The sequence below is a fragment of the Eulemur rufifrons genome, chromosome 19 (assembly GCF_041146395.1).
Source record: "Eulemur rufifrons isolate Redbay chromosome 19, OSU_ERuf_1, whole genome shotgun sequence".
Lineage (NCBI taxonomy): Eukaryota > Metazoa > Chordata > Mammalia > Primates > Lemuridae > Eulemur > Eulemur rufifrons.
The window spans coordinates 74,011,540-74,027,477 of NC_091001.1; the positions used below are offsets into that span (position 1 = coordinate 74,011,540).

A 15,938-nucleotide genomic window follows, 5' to 3' on the forward strand; every position below is an offset into this window, starting at 1 on the left:
TTAGAAAGCTGCTACAATATGAAGTGTAGGGTTTATTCTTTAAAGTAGCGTAGGACCAAGAGATTGTCTCCAAGTACAGAGATGTGGAAAAAGTAAGAGATTCATGTACAGCCAATTATTCTATCTTTGTAAAATAATGTTAATCAGGTATATAGTTAAGAGCATCTCAAATCTGAAAATGCAAAATCCAAAACTTTTTGCTCAAAGGAAAAAAAAAATCCAACATGATGCTCAAAGGAAATGCTCATTGGAGCATTTTGGATTTCGGATTTTTGGATTTGGGATGCTCAATCAGTAAGTATGTAATGCAAATATTCCAAAATCCCCCCAAATCCAAAACATTTACTGGCCTCAAGCATTTCAGGTAAGGAATGCTCAACCTATAACTAGTCTGTAACCCAGACATTTGTCCCAAAGTAATGTTTCAAAGAGTTTGAAATATTTACAATGTGTTGCTTATATACTATAATCAGTAGTTCATAGGCTATAAATTTACATTGAATCTTTTGTTTGGGTGCCAAATATGTGGGGCTATACTTGAGGTTTGCATTGAAAAGGTGAAGTTGTTCTGTGTTTCTTTTGCTTATTTAAGTTCCTTCTGGAAAGTTTTTAATTTTCCTTGTGTGGACAGAAGAGAAAATCTGACTCTTATTAAAATAAGAGTAACTAAGAATAAAAAGATTAATAGTCTGCTGATCCCTTTTAGCCATGTTACTGAACACATGCGTATCGATTCCATTCAGTTTCCCCTTTATCAAAAGTATTTGAACCAACATCAACCTAAAGCACAGATGTGCTTGATGATAATGTGCTTTCCTTTTCATATAAAGATAATCATTTGTTGTTCTTGTTAATTAGAAAAACATTTAAATTAGTCATTTTGGTAATTCATTTAGAAATCTTTTATAGTTTGTCTACTGTTTAATAAAAGCCTTTTGTTAATAATACTTTCTCCAGGTCAGAAATAAGGCTCAACAAACACTTTTTGCTGCATTGGGAGCATATAACTTCTGTTGCAGAGATATCATTCCTTTGGTTTTGGAGTTCTTACGGCCTGATAGACAAGATGTCACACAACAGCAGTTCAAGGTATAGAGTTTTTTTATGTTTTACTCTGAAAATTTTCAAACATACAGAAAAGCAGAAAGAATTCTACAGTAAACATCCATATATTCACCATTGAGAATCTGTATTTAAAATTTTGCTATGATGTGTTATTACCTATCCATCTTTTTTTATGTATTTCAAAGTAAGTTGAAGATATCAGTACAATTCACCTTTAAACAGGTAGAGTCTTTTTTTCTCCCTAATTATTATTTACTTATGTTTGTGATCAGTGTATAAGATGCAGCCTTCCCTGAGGAAAAAAGTTAAACTTATACTCTAATGGGTAGTCTGGTTGGCCTATGGGAGGGAGGATGAAAGATCTAAGTTGAGAGTGCATCACCAGCATGAAGGAAGGGCCTGAGACAGGAACAAATGCAGTGAGTTGGTGCACGAGTGAAAGCTTATGTGGTTAGAGCAGAGAAGGAAAAAAATGACACAAATAAGGCAAGCACTACATCCCATAGTGATATAATAAAGTATAGGTAAGATATAATGATTGCTTATACCATCAGGTGGAAAGAAATTGAGAGTGATTTAGGAGAGAGAAGGGATAGGATTTGGTGATTGAATATGGGAAGACTGAAAAAAAGAGATGTCAAAATTACTAAGCTTTTGGATTGTACAACTAGTTGGGCACATCAGAGAGAGAGAGACTAGGAGAATAGATGATGAAATAGTTTGTTTGGACAAGTTTAATTTGAAGTGTTTCTTATAAACTCAGAGGTAGTGTCAGGTATGCACTTAGACATCTTGAGTTTAAAGCATACCATTTCTGGGTATGTTGAAGACAATTGCATGGGTAAGATAAGCCTAGGAGGTGAGTGAGAAAAGGACCAAGGGGCATGTATTGAAACTTCTTTAGAAGGCAAGTAGAAGAGCCGGCTGACATGGGAGAGATTGGAAAGGTATCAAGAAATGAGGAGGAATGACTCTTTAGTAAGGAAGGAGAGATCTTTCCAGAAGGAAGCCTCAATCAGCAGTGTTAGTTGCTTTCTGGAGATAATTAAAATGAGCCGTAAAAATATTCCTTTAAGTTAGCTTGTAAGGCAGAGGTGTCAGCAAACTATAGCTCAGCCTCAGTTGCTTGCTTTTGTAAATTAAGTTCTATTGGAACACAGACGTGCCCATTCCTCGACTGTGTATGGCTGCTTTCACGTTACAGTGTCAGATAAGAGTAGTTGAGACAGAGACCAGATGGATTGCCTTTCACAGAAAAAGTTTGCCAACCACCCCCATCCCATATAGATGTGTAATTCAAGACTGTTATAGAAGGTCTGACTCATTGAATGTCATGTTGTTGACTTTGTTGAAAGCAGTTTAAATGGATAAAATCAAAGAGGTCAAGTAAAATCAAAATTGAAAAATAATATGTTGGTTCAACAAAATCAAGGTTACCAGCAAGCGACCTTATGGAGAACCTGTAGAGTGGAGTGGTATATAGGGTGGGGAAGAAGCCAGTTTGGAATCAAGTTAGAGTGAAATTGGAAACAACAAAATGTTTTGATATACTAATAGCTATTTTTTATGAAGAAAGGGGTACCTTAGAAAGGGTACCTGCTGTCAACAGAATGATTCTTAGTAATTGGACTTATATGAGTAAAAAATACAGTATTATTAAATAATCCAATTTTTATATACGTAGTAAAAGTCTTGGCAACCAGGTGTTAAATACTACTTCATAAATTATTTCAAACATTAGGCCCTAAAATATTAAGAGTGGCACATTTCATGGACTTTATGATATAGTAGAAGAAAACAGAATGGTATCTATGTTCTTAGAAACATCCTTACATTTCTCTATTACCTTAATAGCCATTCTTTGAGCAAACACTCTATTAAATGACTTACAGAAAATTTAATGAATGCCACTTAAATGTCATGTTCAAGTTTATAAAAATAATATTTTAAATGTGTGAACCTATTTATTAACCAGTATTAAACATTTAAGTAATCAATGCATATGTAAAAATAACATGTAAGTGCATTGACTGTAACTAAATGATGCCTCTTATTTCTCTCATAAACATACTTTTTTCCTGCAGGGTGCCTTGTATTGTCTTCTCGGAAATCACAGTGGTGTGTGCTTGGCAAACCTTCATGACTGGGACTGTATCGTACAGACTTGGCCAGCAATTGTTTCTTCAGGGCTTAGTCAAGCCATGTCCCTGGAAAAGCCATCAATAGTGAGACTATTTGATGATCTTGCAGAAAAGATTCATAGGCAATATGAAACAATTGGCTTGGACTTCACAGTAAGCAAAATCGTTTTTTCATTCAAATTTTAGTAGAAATACTGCTTTGTTAAAATGCTTTTTATTTTTCTTGTCTTTTTTCAATATTAGCATTCTTAGCATTTGATCCTAATGTTCTTTTAAAAAGCATTTATCTATTTCCTTTTTGTACTTTTAGTGATCATTGTAGATAATGGGTTGAAGTAGCAAGTTGGAGCATGGCCTGGAGAGATCCAGGTTCTTTTCTATCAAGAGGTTATAAGGAGTTGTTACATTGTTGTAATTTACCATTATTTTGTGTGTGTCCATGCCTTTATTTTTGAAAGAGTTATATTTTATGAGGTTAGACATAATTGCCAGAGTCACAAAAGATTGACCACTGGATTCATAATTTATAGTAAAGGAAATTAAAATTGGATAATGTGACAAATGAAAGAGTAAAGAATGTAAGGTTCAGTGATGCTCAAATTGAAAGAGATAGCAGATCATCTGGGAACTTGCAAATCCACATTCACACCCCCTGAGGATGTGGGAATGGATAAAGGAAGCATGAGCATAGGTGAATCCCCCTCTTTCCTAAAGTGATTGTGGTTGACATATCCACCCAGGTTTAAAAATCACTGCTCTAAGTAGGCTCAGTGGCTCATGCCTATAATCCTAGCACTCCTGGAGGCTGAGGCAGGAGGATTGTTTGAGCTCAGGAGTTTGAGACCAGCCTGAGCAATAGTGAGACCCTCTCTCTACTAAAAATAGAAAAATTAGCTGGGCATCATGGTGTGCACCTGTAGTCCCAGCTACTTGAAAGGCTGAGGCAGGAGGATTGCTTGAGCCCAGGAGTTTGGGGGTTGCAGTGAGCTGTGATGACGCCACTGCACTCTACTTGGGATGAAAGAGAGCAGCAGAGCAAGACCCTGTCTCAAAAAAAAAAAAAAAAAAATCACTGCTCTAAGTGTATCTCTTTCAAATAAAACAAGCTTGCTATTTGCAACTGTCATTAGATTATGTTTTCTTTTTTAGAAAAAAATTTAATTGAGATATAATTCACATACTCTTTTAACATGTACAGTTGAATACACGTATATTCACAGTTATGTAACTACTCCAATTCCAGAGCATTTTCATCACCCAAAAAGAAATCCTATACCCAGTAGCAGTTGCTTCCCATTCCCCCACACTCCAAGCCCCTAGAAACCACTAATCTACTTTATCTCTTTTTTTTTTTTTTTGAGACAGAGTCTCACTCTGTTGCCCGGGCTAGAGTTAGTGCCGTGGCGTCAGCCTAGCTCACAGCAACCTCAAACTCCTGGGCTTAAGCGATTCTCCTGCCTCAGCCTCCCAAGAAGCTGGGACTATAGGCATGTGCCACCATGCCTGGCTAATTTTTTTTTCTATATCTATATTTTAGTTGGCCAGATAATTTCTTTCTATTTTTAGTAGAGACAGGGTCTCGCTCTTGCTCAGGCTGGTCTCGAACTCCTGACCTCGAGCGATCCACCCGCCTCGGCCTCCCAGAGTGCTAGGATTACAGGCGTGAGCCACCGCGCCCGGCCTTACTTTCTCTCTTGATGAATTTGCCCATTACATATTTCATATAAATAGAATCATAAAATATGTGGACTTTTGCATCTGGCTTCTTTCACTTAATGTTTTCAGGGTTCACCCATGTTGTAGTATGGGTCGGAACTTAATTTTTTTCCTGCTTTTTTTCTTTTTATTAAGATTCCAAAGTCATGCATCGCTATAGCAGAATTACTTCAACAGTCAAAAAACCCCTCTATCAACCAGATACTGCTTAGCCCAGAAAAAATAAAAGAAGGACTTAAACGCCAACAAGAAAAGAATGCTGATGCCCTAAGGTAATCCATGAATGGTCTGCTAAGGTAGATGACATCTTTTAAATATCTCTAAAATATAGATGTACCATAACTACTTACTGATTTTACACATTGACTTCTGAAAAAAATGAAAAGATTGGGAGATAATTGTTGCAAAGATCCCTACTTTTCCCTTTTAGCTGTGAAGGTAGAAAACACCATCTTAAAAAGAGAGTTATTTTAATAGCATATCTTCTTTTCAGTGTGAATTCTTTTTTATTTTTATTTTTTAGATAGTAATATTGGAAAACAATGTAATTGGTAATTGGTACACATATTAGTCATTAAATCTTAAATTCAAGTTCAGCATGTGTATCACTCTTAGCTTTTATAATAATTACTTTTTGATCAAATTTGGTTATCAGGATATTAGTTAACAGTTTTTGGATTCTTGGAACCAGATAACACTCAAGCAGGAGCCTTCTTGATTTTGTCTTTGCTTTATAATTAGTATATGAATATTCCTACTTGCCGATTTCTAAAATGTCTTTATAAACAATGAACTCTTATATTAGAGACTACCTAATGTATTTCAGATACCTGGAGTATCTACGTAGATAGACCACTCCTAATCGATTACTACTTACAGATTTACTATTGAATGCCCACTTGGGAACAGTTGAGTTTTCCCTGTACCTAGCCCTTCATGTTCTTTTCCCAGCATCTCTGTTCACCCATCTGCTTTCACTTTGGCTTGCTTCTCGCCGGGTACTTTATGGTCTGGTGATGAGACATGGTGGGAGGAGGGTGAATTTGGCTGGAATTTGAATTTCTATGACATTATTTGGTGTTATCTTAGTATCATAGTAAAACAGTACTTCACCTGAATTTTTTTTCTTTTTAAGAAACTATGAAAATTTGGTGAACACTTTGCTAGACGGTGTGGAGCAAAGAAATCTGTAAGTGTAAAAAGTGTTTGTAATTCTCAAAGCATTTCTTTTAAATACTATAGGAGTTTTCTATATCAAAGGCCATGAATAGCTGTATCACAAAAAATTGTACTCTGGTTTGTGTATTTAGAAGGTGATTAGAAGGGAAAGAGATGGGAGGGGAGGTTTAGGGCTGATGATAGGAGTAGTGTTCTTCAATAGACCTATTTTAATTCTCAAGAAATTTAAAATTATAATATGTTTCAAATACAGATTTTTTAAAAAGTGGTTTTATGTGTGATGGGCTTTGTCATTTTTCCCTCTTTTTAAGGCCCTGGAAATTTGAACATATAGGCATTGGGCTTCTGTCTCTACTCTTGAGAGATGACCGAGTGTTGCCTCTTCGTGCCATACGGTTTTTTGTTGAGAATCTCAACCATGATGCAATTGTGGTTCGAAAGGTAGATACCTTATTTTTAGCTATAATCTTGGGTTTAAGAATATTTACCTCCCCTGAAGTCTTTAAGTTCTTCACAAATAATACACACTTATTAAATACTTTGAATTGTATTAATTTGAAATCTCCCTCTGTTGGTTCAGAGATGATAATGATTCATTTAACAAATATATGAGGATGTATTTAGGCACTGTGCATTTCAACACTGGGGATATAGCAGGGAGCAAGTTTATTAGGCTAATAAGGAAAGTTTGACTTCAAAAAATTAGAAAATAGAGTGTGCAGTGTTTCAGGAGGGGAAAGAAGTCTGAGGGTACAACTTTTTATTTTTCGCTCTCATAGTATTAGAAGTGAGGTGCAGAGGGTAGGGAGTGCTGGCCTAGGCACATTGGAGAAAGACATTTAAAAAGCCAGGCTAAGATTTGAAGAATGAGCAGATATTGGTTTAACAGCAAAAGAGTCAAAGTTTTCTAGGGAGAGAGACTAGCATGCGTGAAGTTCCTAGAGTAGGGACTACAGATGACTCATTGAAAGGCAGAGTTGGCACTCATATGGCCACCAGATGTTAATGGCTAAGGTGATTTTGAAAGCAACAATCCAATTCTACTTTGAGTAAAGCAGGTGACCATTTACAAGATTTAAAAAATGTTGAGACATGTATACCTTCCTGTGTTTTTTCTAGATGGCTATCTCAGCTGTGGCTGGTATTCTCAAACAGCTAAAAAGAGCTCACAAAAAGCTGACCATTAACCCCTATGAAATCAGTAAGTACTACCAAAAGCAATTAAGCGTGCCTTTCAGGCTGGGCACGTTGGCTCACATCTGTAATCCTAGCACCTTGGGATGCCAAGGCAGGAGGGTTGCTTGAGGCCCAGAGTTTGGAGTTCGAGACCAGCCTGAGCAAGAGAGAGATCCTGTCTCTTCTAAAAATAGAAAAATTAACTGGGCGTGGTGGTGTGCGCCTGTAGTCCCAGCTACTGAGAAGGTTGAGGCAGGAGAATTGCTTGAGGTTGGGAGTTTGAGGTTGCAGAGACCTATGATGCTGCCACTGCCCTCTAGCCCAGGTGACAGTGAAAAAGAGTGCTTTTCAGTAAAACTGAGAAAATTTCCTTGAAATGTATGAATTATATTAATCGTTCTTTACCTCAAATATTGTTCTATGGCTATTAACGCAAAGTATGAAATAACATTATGAGCTGGGCATGGTGGCTTAGGCCTGTAATCCCATCACTTCAGGAAGCTAAGGCAGGAGGATCACTTGGGGCCAGGAGTCCGAGACCAGCTGGGCAACATAGTGAAACCCCGTCTATGCAAAAAATTTAAAAATTACCTAAGTGTGGTGATGTAGGCCTGTAGTCCCAGCTACTCAGAAGGCTGAGGTAGGAGGATTGCTTGAGCCTAGGAGTTTGAGGCTACAGTGAACTCTGATTATGCCACTGTACTCCAGCATGGGCGACAGAGTGAGACCCTGTCTTAGGGGGAAAAAAAAGAAAGAAAAAAGATAATATTATGAAAGAAACATTTGATATAGTAAAACTAGTAATAAGTATTTTAAAAAATAGATTGACTCTTCATATTTTCATAATACTGTACCTTTTATACACTCTGGGCAAATGTGTCCCTACTTCATATTATTTATCTCACCCACTAAACAGTGACCACATTAACTGCCATGTATTTAACTCATGCTAGTTTTGAGCCCGGGGCCTTGTGAAGCATACATAACTCACACGTCTCTTTATCTTGGGAGTGGCATAAACTATTTTTCAAGTTACATATAACTCACATACAGAAAACAATAAAAAAAACACATTTTTCACTAAATTGGAAAGAATCATTTTGTTTTTGAAGCTTTAATTCTGTTTTCATAATGAAACACCATGGCCCCTAATGTGGCAATGTGTTATATTAGTTATTTATCCAACTGCATTTCAAAGACTTAAAATACTCTTATCAATTTTGTGAGCTTTTGTCTCTGGGTATGGGATTAGGGGCGAGGTTAATTTTCTTCTTTATACCTTAATATCAGAATTTTCCAAAAGAAAAAAATGTTTTTTTTTTATTCGCCCTACAGTCCAAGTCCAATCCAGGATTAAAACATTACCTATAGTTGTCAGATCTCTGAATTTCTTTTTTTTTTTTTTTTTTTGAGATGGAATCTCGCTCTGTCACCTGGGCTAGAGTGCGGTGGCATTAGCCTAGCTCACAGCAACCTCAAACTCCTGGGCTCAAGCGATCTCCTGTCTGAGCCCCCCGAGTAGCTGGGATTACAGGCGGGTACCACCACACCCAGCTAATTTTTTCTGTTTTTAGTATAGACAGGGTCTTGCTCTTGTTCAGGCTGGTCTCCAACTCCTGAGCTCAAGCATCCTACTGCCCCGGCTTCCCAGAGTGCTAGGATTACAGGTGTGAGCCACTACACACCCACCCTTCTTTTAATTTCTTTTAATGTTATGTTTAATCCTGGATTGGATTGTAGACTAGAAAAAATGTTTTTAATTTTTTACTTTTGATTAAAGGACATTCAGTGGGACAGTTGACAAAATTTGAATAAGGTCTGTTGATGAAATAATAGCACAGTTAATCAATGTTAACTTTTTGATTTTGAGAATTACATTTTGGTTATTTAAGGGAATGTCTACAGTTCACACTCAAATGGTTCAATAAACGTGTGTGGTAGGGGAGAAAGAATGGCAAAGCATACATTGTAAGATGTTAAAATTTAGGGTGTCTGGGTGAATGATATATAAGAATTCGTTGAGCTCTGTAAGTCTGAAATTAATTCAAAGCTAAAAAGTTTCAACAAAATTAATCCTTCTAATTTGGCTACAGGGGATGAACTATGTATAATACTTGATTTGCTCCCTGCTAATAACCATCCCAACACCATTTAGTGGATAATCCCATCTTTTCTTTTCTGGTTTGAAATGCTCCCTTAATTGCACATATATATGGTTTTGCTTTGAGAGAATTTAAAAAGAGTCTTGTTATGAAGGAAAAGTTGCACTATTACTATTGATCGAAAGTTGAATATAATGCTTGGATGAATGTTTTTAAATTCATCATATGTCACTGTCTTTTCCTTAGGTGGACATCCTAAACCCAACCAAATTCTTGCTGGTGATAGGTCTGATAATCATTGGTTGCATTATGATAGCAAAAGTTTGCCAAGAACTAAAACAGAGTGGGAGTCATGTTGTTTTGTGGAAAAAACTCACTGGGGATACTACACCTGGCCAAAGTAAGTAATAACTTACCATGTACCTTATCTATCATTAAATAGCCTTTGATATAATTGTTTTATCATATTTGGATTTCTGGGGAGGTTGAGAGGCACCTAAAGGTTTTTTCCTCTTCCCTCTTCCTCTCTTTCTTTAGCTCCTGCCAATGCTATGCCTCATTCCTACCTCTTTCCTTGTACCAAAACCCTTAGCCTTTGTTAATCCTAGTATGATATATGGCTAAGGATGTTGTTAATATCTGCTCTAAATTATATTCCTACCTATTAATACATATGCCTAAACCAGCCCAGAGAAATATTTCTTTGTCTTTTCTTATTAATTCCAATGATTTGTCATTAGGACACAGTCATCTGATAGATTTTTAAGGCTCAGACTGTTACTGATGTACTCATATCCCCAAACTTAGCATCTAGTTAGAGTTCATTAAAAGTGCCTTCTAATGCTTTCTATCCATGAAGCTCTAGTATTTTTTTCTATGCATATTATAAATATAAACTCTTACTGTATAGGAATATGGTTGTTTATGCTGGTGTGGAAGAGCAGCCTAAGCTTGGCAGAAGCAGGGAGGATATGACAGAGGTAAGCATTCCATTTCACCATGGTTCAAATGCCATCTTATTTTTGGCCACTGATTTATCTCAGTCTCAGCTTAGGTCTTTTTTTTTCCAATTTGTGTATTTTAATATAGCACTGAGAAAATACTAGTGCACATGTAACCCTCTCTCCCTCTCTTCCCCTTTTACTAGGGCCAGTTGACACAGATCTTGATATATCTAAAGTTACTCTCAAGTTACTACCCCATTTAGCACTTCCTTGGGAACTGCTTTATTTAGTTAGCTGCTAATTCCTTGTATCAGTTTTGTCTGAAACAAGCTTCTCGAAGGCAAAGATAATGACTGGTGTTTAGTTTTTTATTGCATTTATATGATGTTTGTAGGTTTGGGGTTTTTTGTTTGTTTGTTTTGTTTTGTTTTGTTGAGACAGGATCTCACTCTGTTGCCCAGGCTGGACTGTAGTGGTGTGATCGTAACTCACTACAGCCTTGACCTCCTGGCTCAAGCAATCCTCCCACCTCAGCCTCCTGAGTAGCTAGGACTACAGGAGCAGGCCCCCTGCGCCTGGCTAATTTTTCTATTTTTTGTAGAGATGGTGTCTTGTTATATTGCCCAGGTTGATCTCAAATTGCAGGCTTCAAGTGATCCTGCCTGGACCTCCCAAAGTTCTGGGATTACGGGCATGAGCCGCCACGCCTCGCCAAAAGAGTTTAGTCACAACTCCTTAGCTTTCATTGACCTTATTTCACATTGAAAGTTGACAAAGGGTTTTAAAGTTTATGTTTTCCATAAATTAGTGTTATGTAACTTTTACGTTCTGGTTCAGAACAAAGTTTGCCTTTTAACTTTTGATGTTATGTAAATATGGAAATGATTTCTGAAGCTTTGATTTATACTTTGGGGAATTTTTGTAAATTGCCCATCCGGTGACACAATAGCATTGTCATCATTTCCCAAGCAGAACATTTGTTGGTTTTTATTCACAGTGTAAGAAATGGGACCCCAAACTTAAGAATCTGAAGGAAAACTTTTAGTTTTTTTTATGGATGTAGCATATTTATTGGGAGATATGATTTTGGTTTTAGAAAGCATTATAGGCTCTGTGAGAACTAGAAGTGCTTTAGGATAAAAACAGCTTGCTCTTGAGTATCAAAATCTTATAATTGAATTTTAACTTTTTCAGAATCATGTTTTTAAATAGATTGTAAAACCTGAATTTTGTTCTTTTTTTTAACTTTATAGGCAGAACAGATTATATTTGATCATTTTTCTGATCCTAAATTTGTTGAACAGTTAATTACTTTTCTATCTTTAGAAGACAGAAAAGGAAAAGATAAGTTTAATCCACGACGTTTTTGCCTCTTTAAGGTAAGTATATTATTTATATATCCTCTTCGTAAAGCTTAGTGACTGTTCAGTTTGTAGGTTCATATGTTTTAAATGCTTAATTTAAGTTTCAGTGTAGCCATCATCTTCATCTAAAATGGCACTGGAATTTACACCAGTCATATTGATCTTGGCTTATGGTTGGGGACTCATTTAAAAAAAAACAAAAACTAAGCTTTTTAGTACAGTTGGCTGTCCTTATCCGTGGGTTCCGGATTCATGGATTCAACCAACCACAAATCAGAAATGTTCAGGGAAAAAAATGGATGGTTGTGTTTGTATTGAATATGTATAGACCTTTCCCCCCTGTCATTATTCTCTAAACAATACAGTTTAACGATTATTTATGTAGCATTTGCAATGTGTTAGGTAGTATAAGTACTCTAAAGATGATTAAAAATAAGTGAGAGGATCTGTATAGGTTATATGCAAATACTGCAGCATTTTATGTATAAGGTACTCGAACATTTTCATATCCTTGTTGGAGGTGGGGAGGTCTTGAAACCAATCTCCTACAGATACCCAGGAATGACTATGTATCTTTAATGTTTTCAATTAGCACTAGAAGCAAAAAACCACAAAAAACAAAACCCCCAAATAAATGCATTTCATGTTTACTTACTTTTTTGAGGTATAATAGTTTTAATGTCAGAATGATTAATGTCTGTCTCCTTGGTTACATTTTAATGTGATATGTAAAATAGTATTCTCATCATTTTAACTTAGAGACATTGTTAAAGCAGTTAGTTCTAAAAGGGAGACCACCTGAAGTTTTTAAGTACAATAATAATGTACAAAATAATTATAAGCATATTATAATTGAGATGATAGACATTTGAGTACTGAAAACTTTCTTTTTTTTGTTTTTATAGGGTATATTTAGAAATTTTGATGATGCCTTTCTGCCGGTTCTGAAGCCCCACTTAGAACGTTTGGTTGCAGATTCACATGAAAGCACCCAGCGATGTGTTGCAGAAATTATAGCCGGTTTAATCAGAGGTTCAAAGCATTGGACATTTGAAAAGGTGATGTATTTATCTGTATAGTGCATTTCTCTCTCTCTCTTTTTTTTCTTTCTTTTTTTTTTTTTTGAGTCAGGATCCCATTGTCGCCCTGGCTGGAGTATAGTAGTGCAATCATAGCTCACTGCAGCCTCGAACTGTTGGGCTTAAGCAATCCTCTTGCCTGTACCTCCTGAGTAGTGAGGACCTTAGGTGTGCACTACCATGTCCAGCTGATTTTTCTATTCCAGCCTCTAATTAAATCTTTTCTCCTAGCCTTCTTGCTTATCTATATTACTTGTCTAGTCTGGGAGACAGTTTGAGTTAGACATACCCTTTTTAGAATAGCTCTCTTTTTAATTGTAAGACTTAGGTTTTACACACCTGCCCTATAGTTACTTTGTTACCAAAATACACTAGGCTGAAAATAACCTGGTCAAATGTCAGAAATACTTGTATGTAAGGTAGACCCCTATTTCCTCAAAGTGAAAACACAAATATGGTTTTTGGCCAACTTGTAGGAAAAATATGAACACTTTTGCTCACATGAAATAACAGGAGGACTGTGAACACTTTTGCTCACATAAAACAACAGGAGGACTGTGAACACTTTTGCTTACAGGAAACGTTTTTTTGGTAGAGGAAGGGTCTCACTATGTTGCCCAGGCTGGTCTTGAACTCCTGGCCTCAAGCAATTCTCCTGCCTTGGCATCCCAAAGTGCTGAGATTACAGGTGTAAGCCACCATGCCCAACCAGGAAACAATTTTATTTAAACCTGTCACACATGTTGTTGTCATCCTGTTGCCACTTTTGAGTTACCTGTTTCTCTCTCTCTCTCTCTGTCATATCAAAGCCTGGTGCTACCACTGGATATGTTATCCCAAACTCTTCCTACCCATTTGTCCTTTTTGAAAAAAAAAATTTTTTTAATTTTTTATTCCTTAGGATCTTTTGTGTAATGATCAAATCAGGGTATGTCCTTTTAAACTAAAGTATAGTCCTTAGACTTGGAGCATGGGCATCACTTGGGAAATTGTTAGAAAAGTCAGATCTCAAGCCCACCTGAGATGAATCAGAACTGGCATTTTATCAAGACCCTAAGGTGCTTTTGTATGTTTGTTCACCTGTGAGAAGCATCCATACACATACATTCAGTCCCCATACAACTATACAATTTTAAAAGGCTATTTGTAGTAATCCAAGACTTGAATTTGATGGTTATACCTCAGGCAAATTACTAAATTGTAGTAAAAATGTCATTGCCTCCTACTTTAAGAGTCAATCGAGTGGCATTGATAAGCATGCAAAACTTAAAACTGATTGAGGTTTTGCTTCAGCCCAGTGTACTGTGTTGTTCAGAATTTTAAAAAGAGAATTTATCAGTAGTATGAAAGATTTTATAAGGAGCCATATAAAGTATCTCCTTTTCTGAATAATTTTTAGGGGAAAAATTCATCTATACTTGGATATGTTTGATGATAATATAGGAAGGTGTTTTCCTGGATTATTTGGATGCTCTAAAAATAATTTAAATGTTGCATCAATTTTTATGTGTGCACATTTCCAGGAAAAGAGATATTTGAAGAAAGTGTTCCAATTGTCATTGACTTTTACCTGTGCATTTTGTTTTGAGTAGGTGGAGAAGCTTTGGGAGCTTCTGTGCCCTCTGCTTAGAACAGCATTGTCCAACATTACAGTAGAAACTTACAATGACTGGGGAACTTGTATAGCAACGTCCTGTGTAAGTTTTTCTGCTTCCTTTCTCTAACTCATCTAGTCAAACTGTTTAATACCCTGTCTCAAAATGTGTGAAATCTCATCATATTTCTTGACTCTTGAAATTTTGTTTGGGAATAGTTATTCTTTTTTATAGAATGAGGTGTTGCCTGACAAATATATTTATAAAAAAAGAAATTTTGTTCATAGTTTTGTCATCTTACATAATTGGAGATGGTTCTCTACAGTCTTTTAAATAAATCTTGAGTGATAACTCTAAGGATTATTTTATCTTTTCTGCTGCAGTGATGCATTTTTTGGTTAAGTGACAAGTCAAATCTTGTGTTTGGAAATGTAACTTAGTTATAGTAAAAGCCACATAATACAAGGTTATAGGTATTACCATATAATATAAGGTTATAGGAATTATTTTTGGCACCAAATATGTCCCTACCTTCTATACTTTGATATAAACACAATCCATTTAGGTAACAACAGTTTTCTCTGTGGTAACATGAGCTATGATAATTACATATAGGTTTGATTCACCTATCCATTTTAGTTGGATTTCCTTCCTCTACAAACTTTTCATATCTGTAGCATCTGTATTTATGATTTCAGCCAACCTTAGACTGAAGATATTCGGAGAAAAAAATGGATGGTTGTATCTGTACTAAATACATACAGATTTTTTGGTCATTGTTCTCTAAACAATATACTCTAACAATTATTTACATAGGCATTATAAGTATTCTAGAGATGATTTAAAGTATATGGGAGGACATGTATAGGTTACACATAAATACCACACCTTTTTATATAAGGGACTTGAGCATCCCTGGATTTTGGTATCCCTGGGGGTCCCGAAACCAGTCCCCCACAGATACCGTGAAATGACTGTACTTATATATGTTTTTAATACTTCTAAAATAACTGCATATAATTTATTTAGAGAGCTCTAGGCCCCTTGTTTAATTGTTACTTTATATTTTCAACACAGGAAAGCAGAGATCCCCGGAAACTTCATTGGCTTTTTGAGCTACTGTTGGAATCACCATTGAGTGGTGAAGGAGGATCCTTTGTGGATGCATGGTAAATAAAAAGAAAACCTGTGAAGTTAACATAAGAGATTTTGTATTGATGGATTATATAAATGGCAATGAATTGTCTCTACTCCTAAAGGTTAGATGAAGTAATTACTTTCTTCTGGAAGGTGATGTGATCCATTTCCATACAACATACGCTATTTACTGGAGTTATTTCTCAGTTGGGAATGAGGAAGAGAAATGTAGGCAACCTGAGCAGTTCACACATAAGTTAGATTCAGCATTCTCTGCTGTCACATCTTTTATTGGTATTGCTTTTTGTACCATAACAATAGTAACTTCTTTATCTTTTCTTTTTATTTTTTTTATTTTTATTTTTTATTTTTTATTTTTTTTTTTTTGAGACAGAGTCTCACTTTGTTGCCCAGGCTAGAGTGAGTGCCGTGGCATCAGC

At 36.0% G+C, this 15,938-nt stretch overlaps 1 protein-coding gene across 1 annotated transcript in view; it reads left to right on the forward strand.

The window, feature by feature from the left end:
• The window catches only part of PSME4 (proteasome activator subunit 4), a 99,100-nt gene that overhangs the window by 63,773 nt on the left and 19,389 nt on the right, over positions 1 to 15,938 (forward strand). Inside the window, exons 27-38 of the mRNA XM_069495253.1 lie at positions 958 to 1,089; positions 3,150 to 3,359; positions 5,058 to 5,194; positions 6,058 to 6,111; positions 6,413 to 6,542; positions 7,221 to 7,302; positions 9,626 to 9,779; positions 10,290 to 10,359; positions 11,577 to 11,702; positions 12,593 to 12,745; positions 14,359 to 14,463; positions 15,439 to 15,530. Of these exons, the coding sequence (XP_069351354.1) occupies positions 958 to 1,089; positions 3,150 to 3,359; positions 5,058 to 5,194; positions 6,058 to 6,111; positions 6,413 to 6,542; positions 7,221 to 7,302; positions 9,626 to 9,779; positions 10,290 to 10,359; positions 11,577 to 11,702; positions 12,593 to 12,745; positions 14,359 to 14,463; positions 15,439 to 15,530 (1,445 nt within the window). The remainder of the gene's footprint in view (positions 1 to 957; positions 1,090 to 3,149; positions 3,360 to 5,057; positions 5,195 to 6,057; positions 6,112 to 6,412; positions 6,543 to 7,220; positions 7,303 to 9,625; positions 9,780 to 10,289; positions 10,360 to 11,576; positions 11,703 to 12,592; positions 12,746 to 14,358; positions 14,464 to 15,438; positions 15,531 to 15,938) is intronic.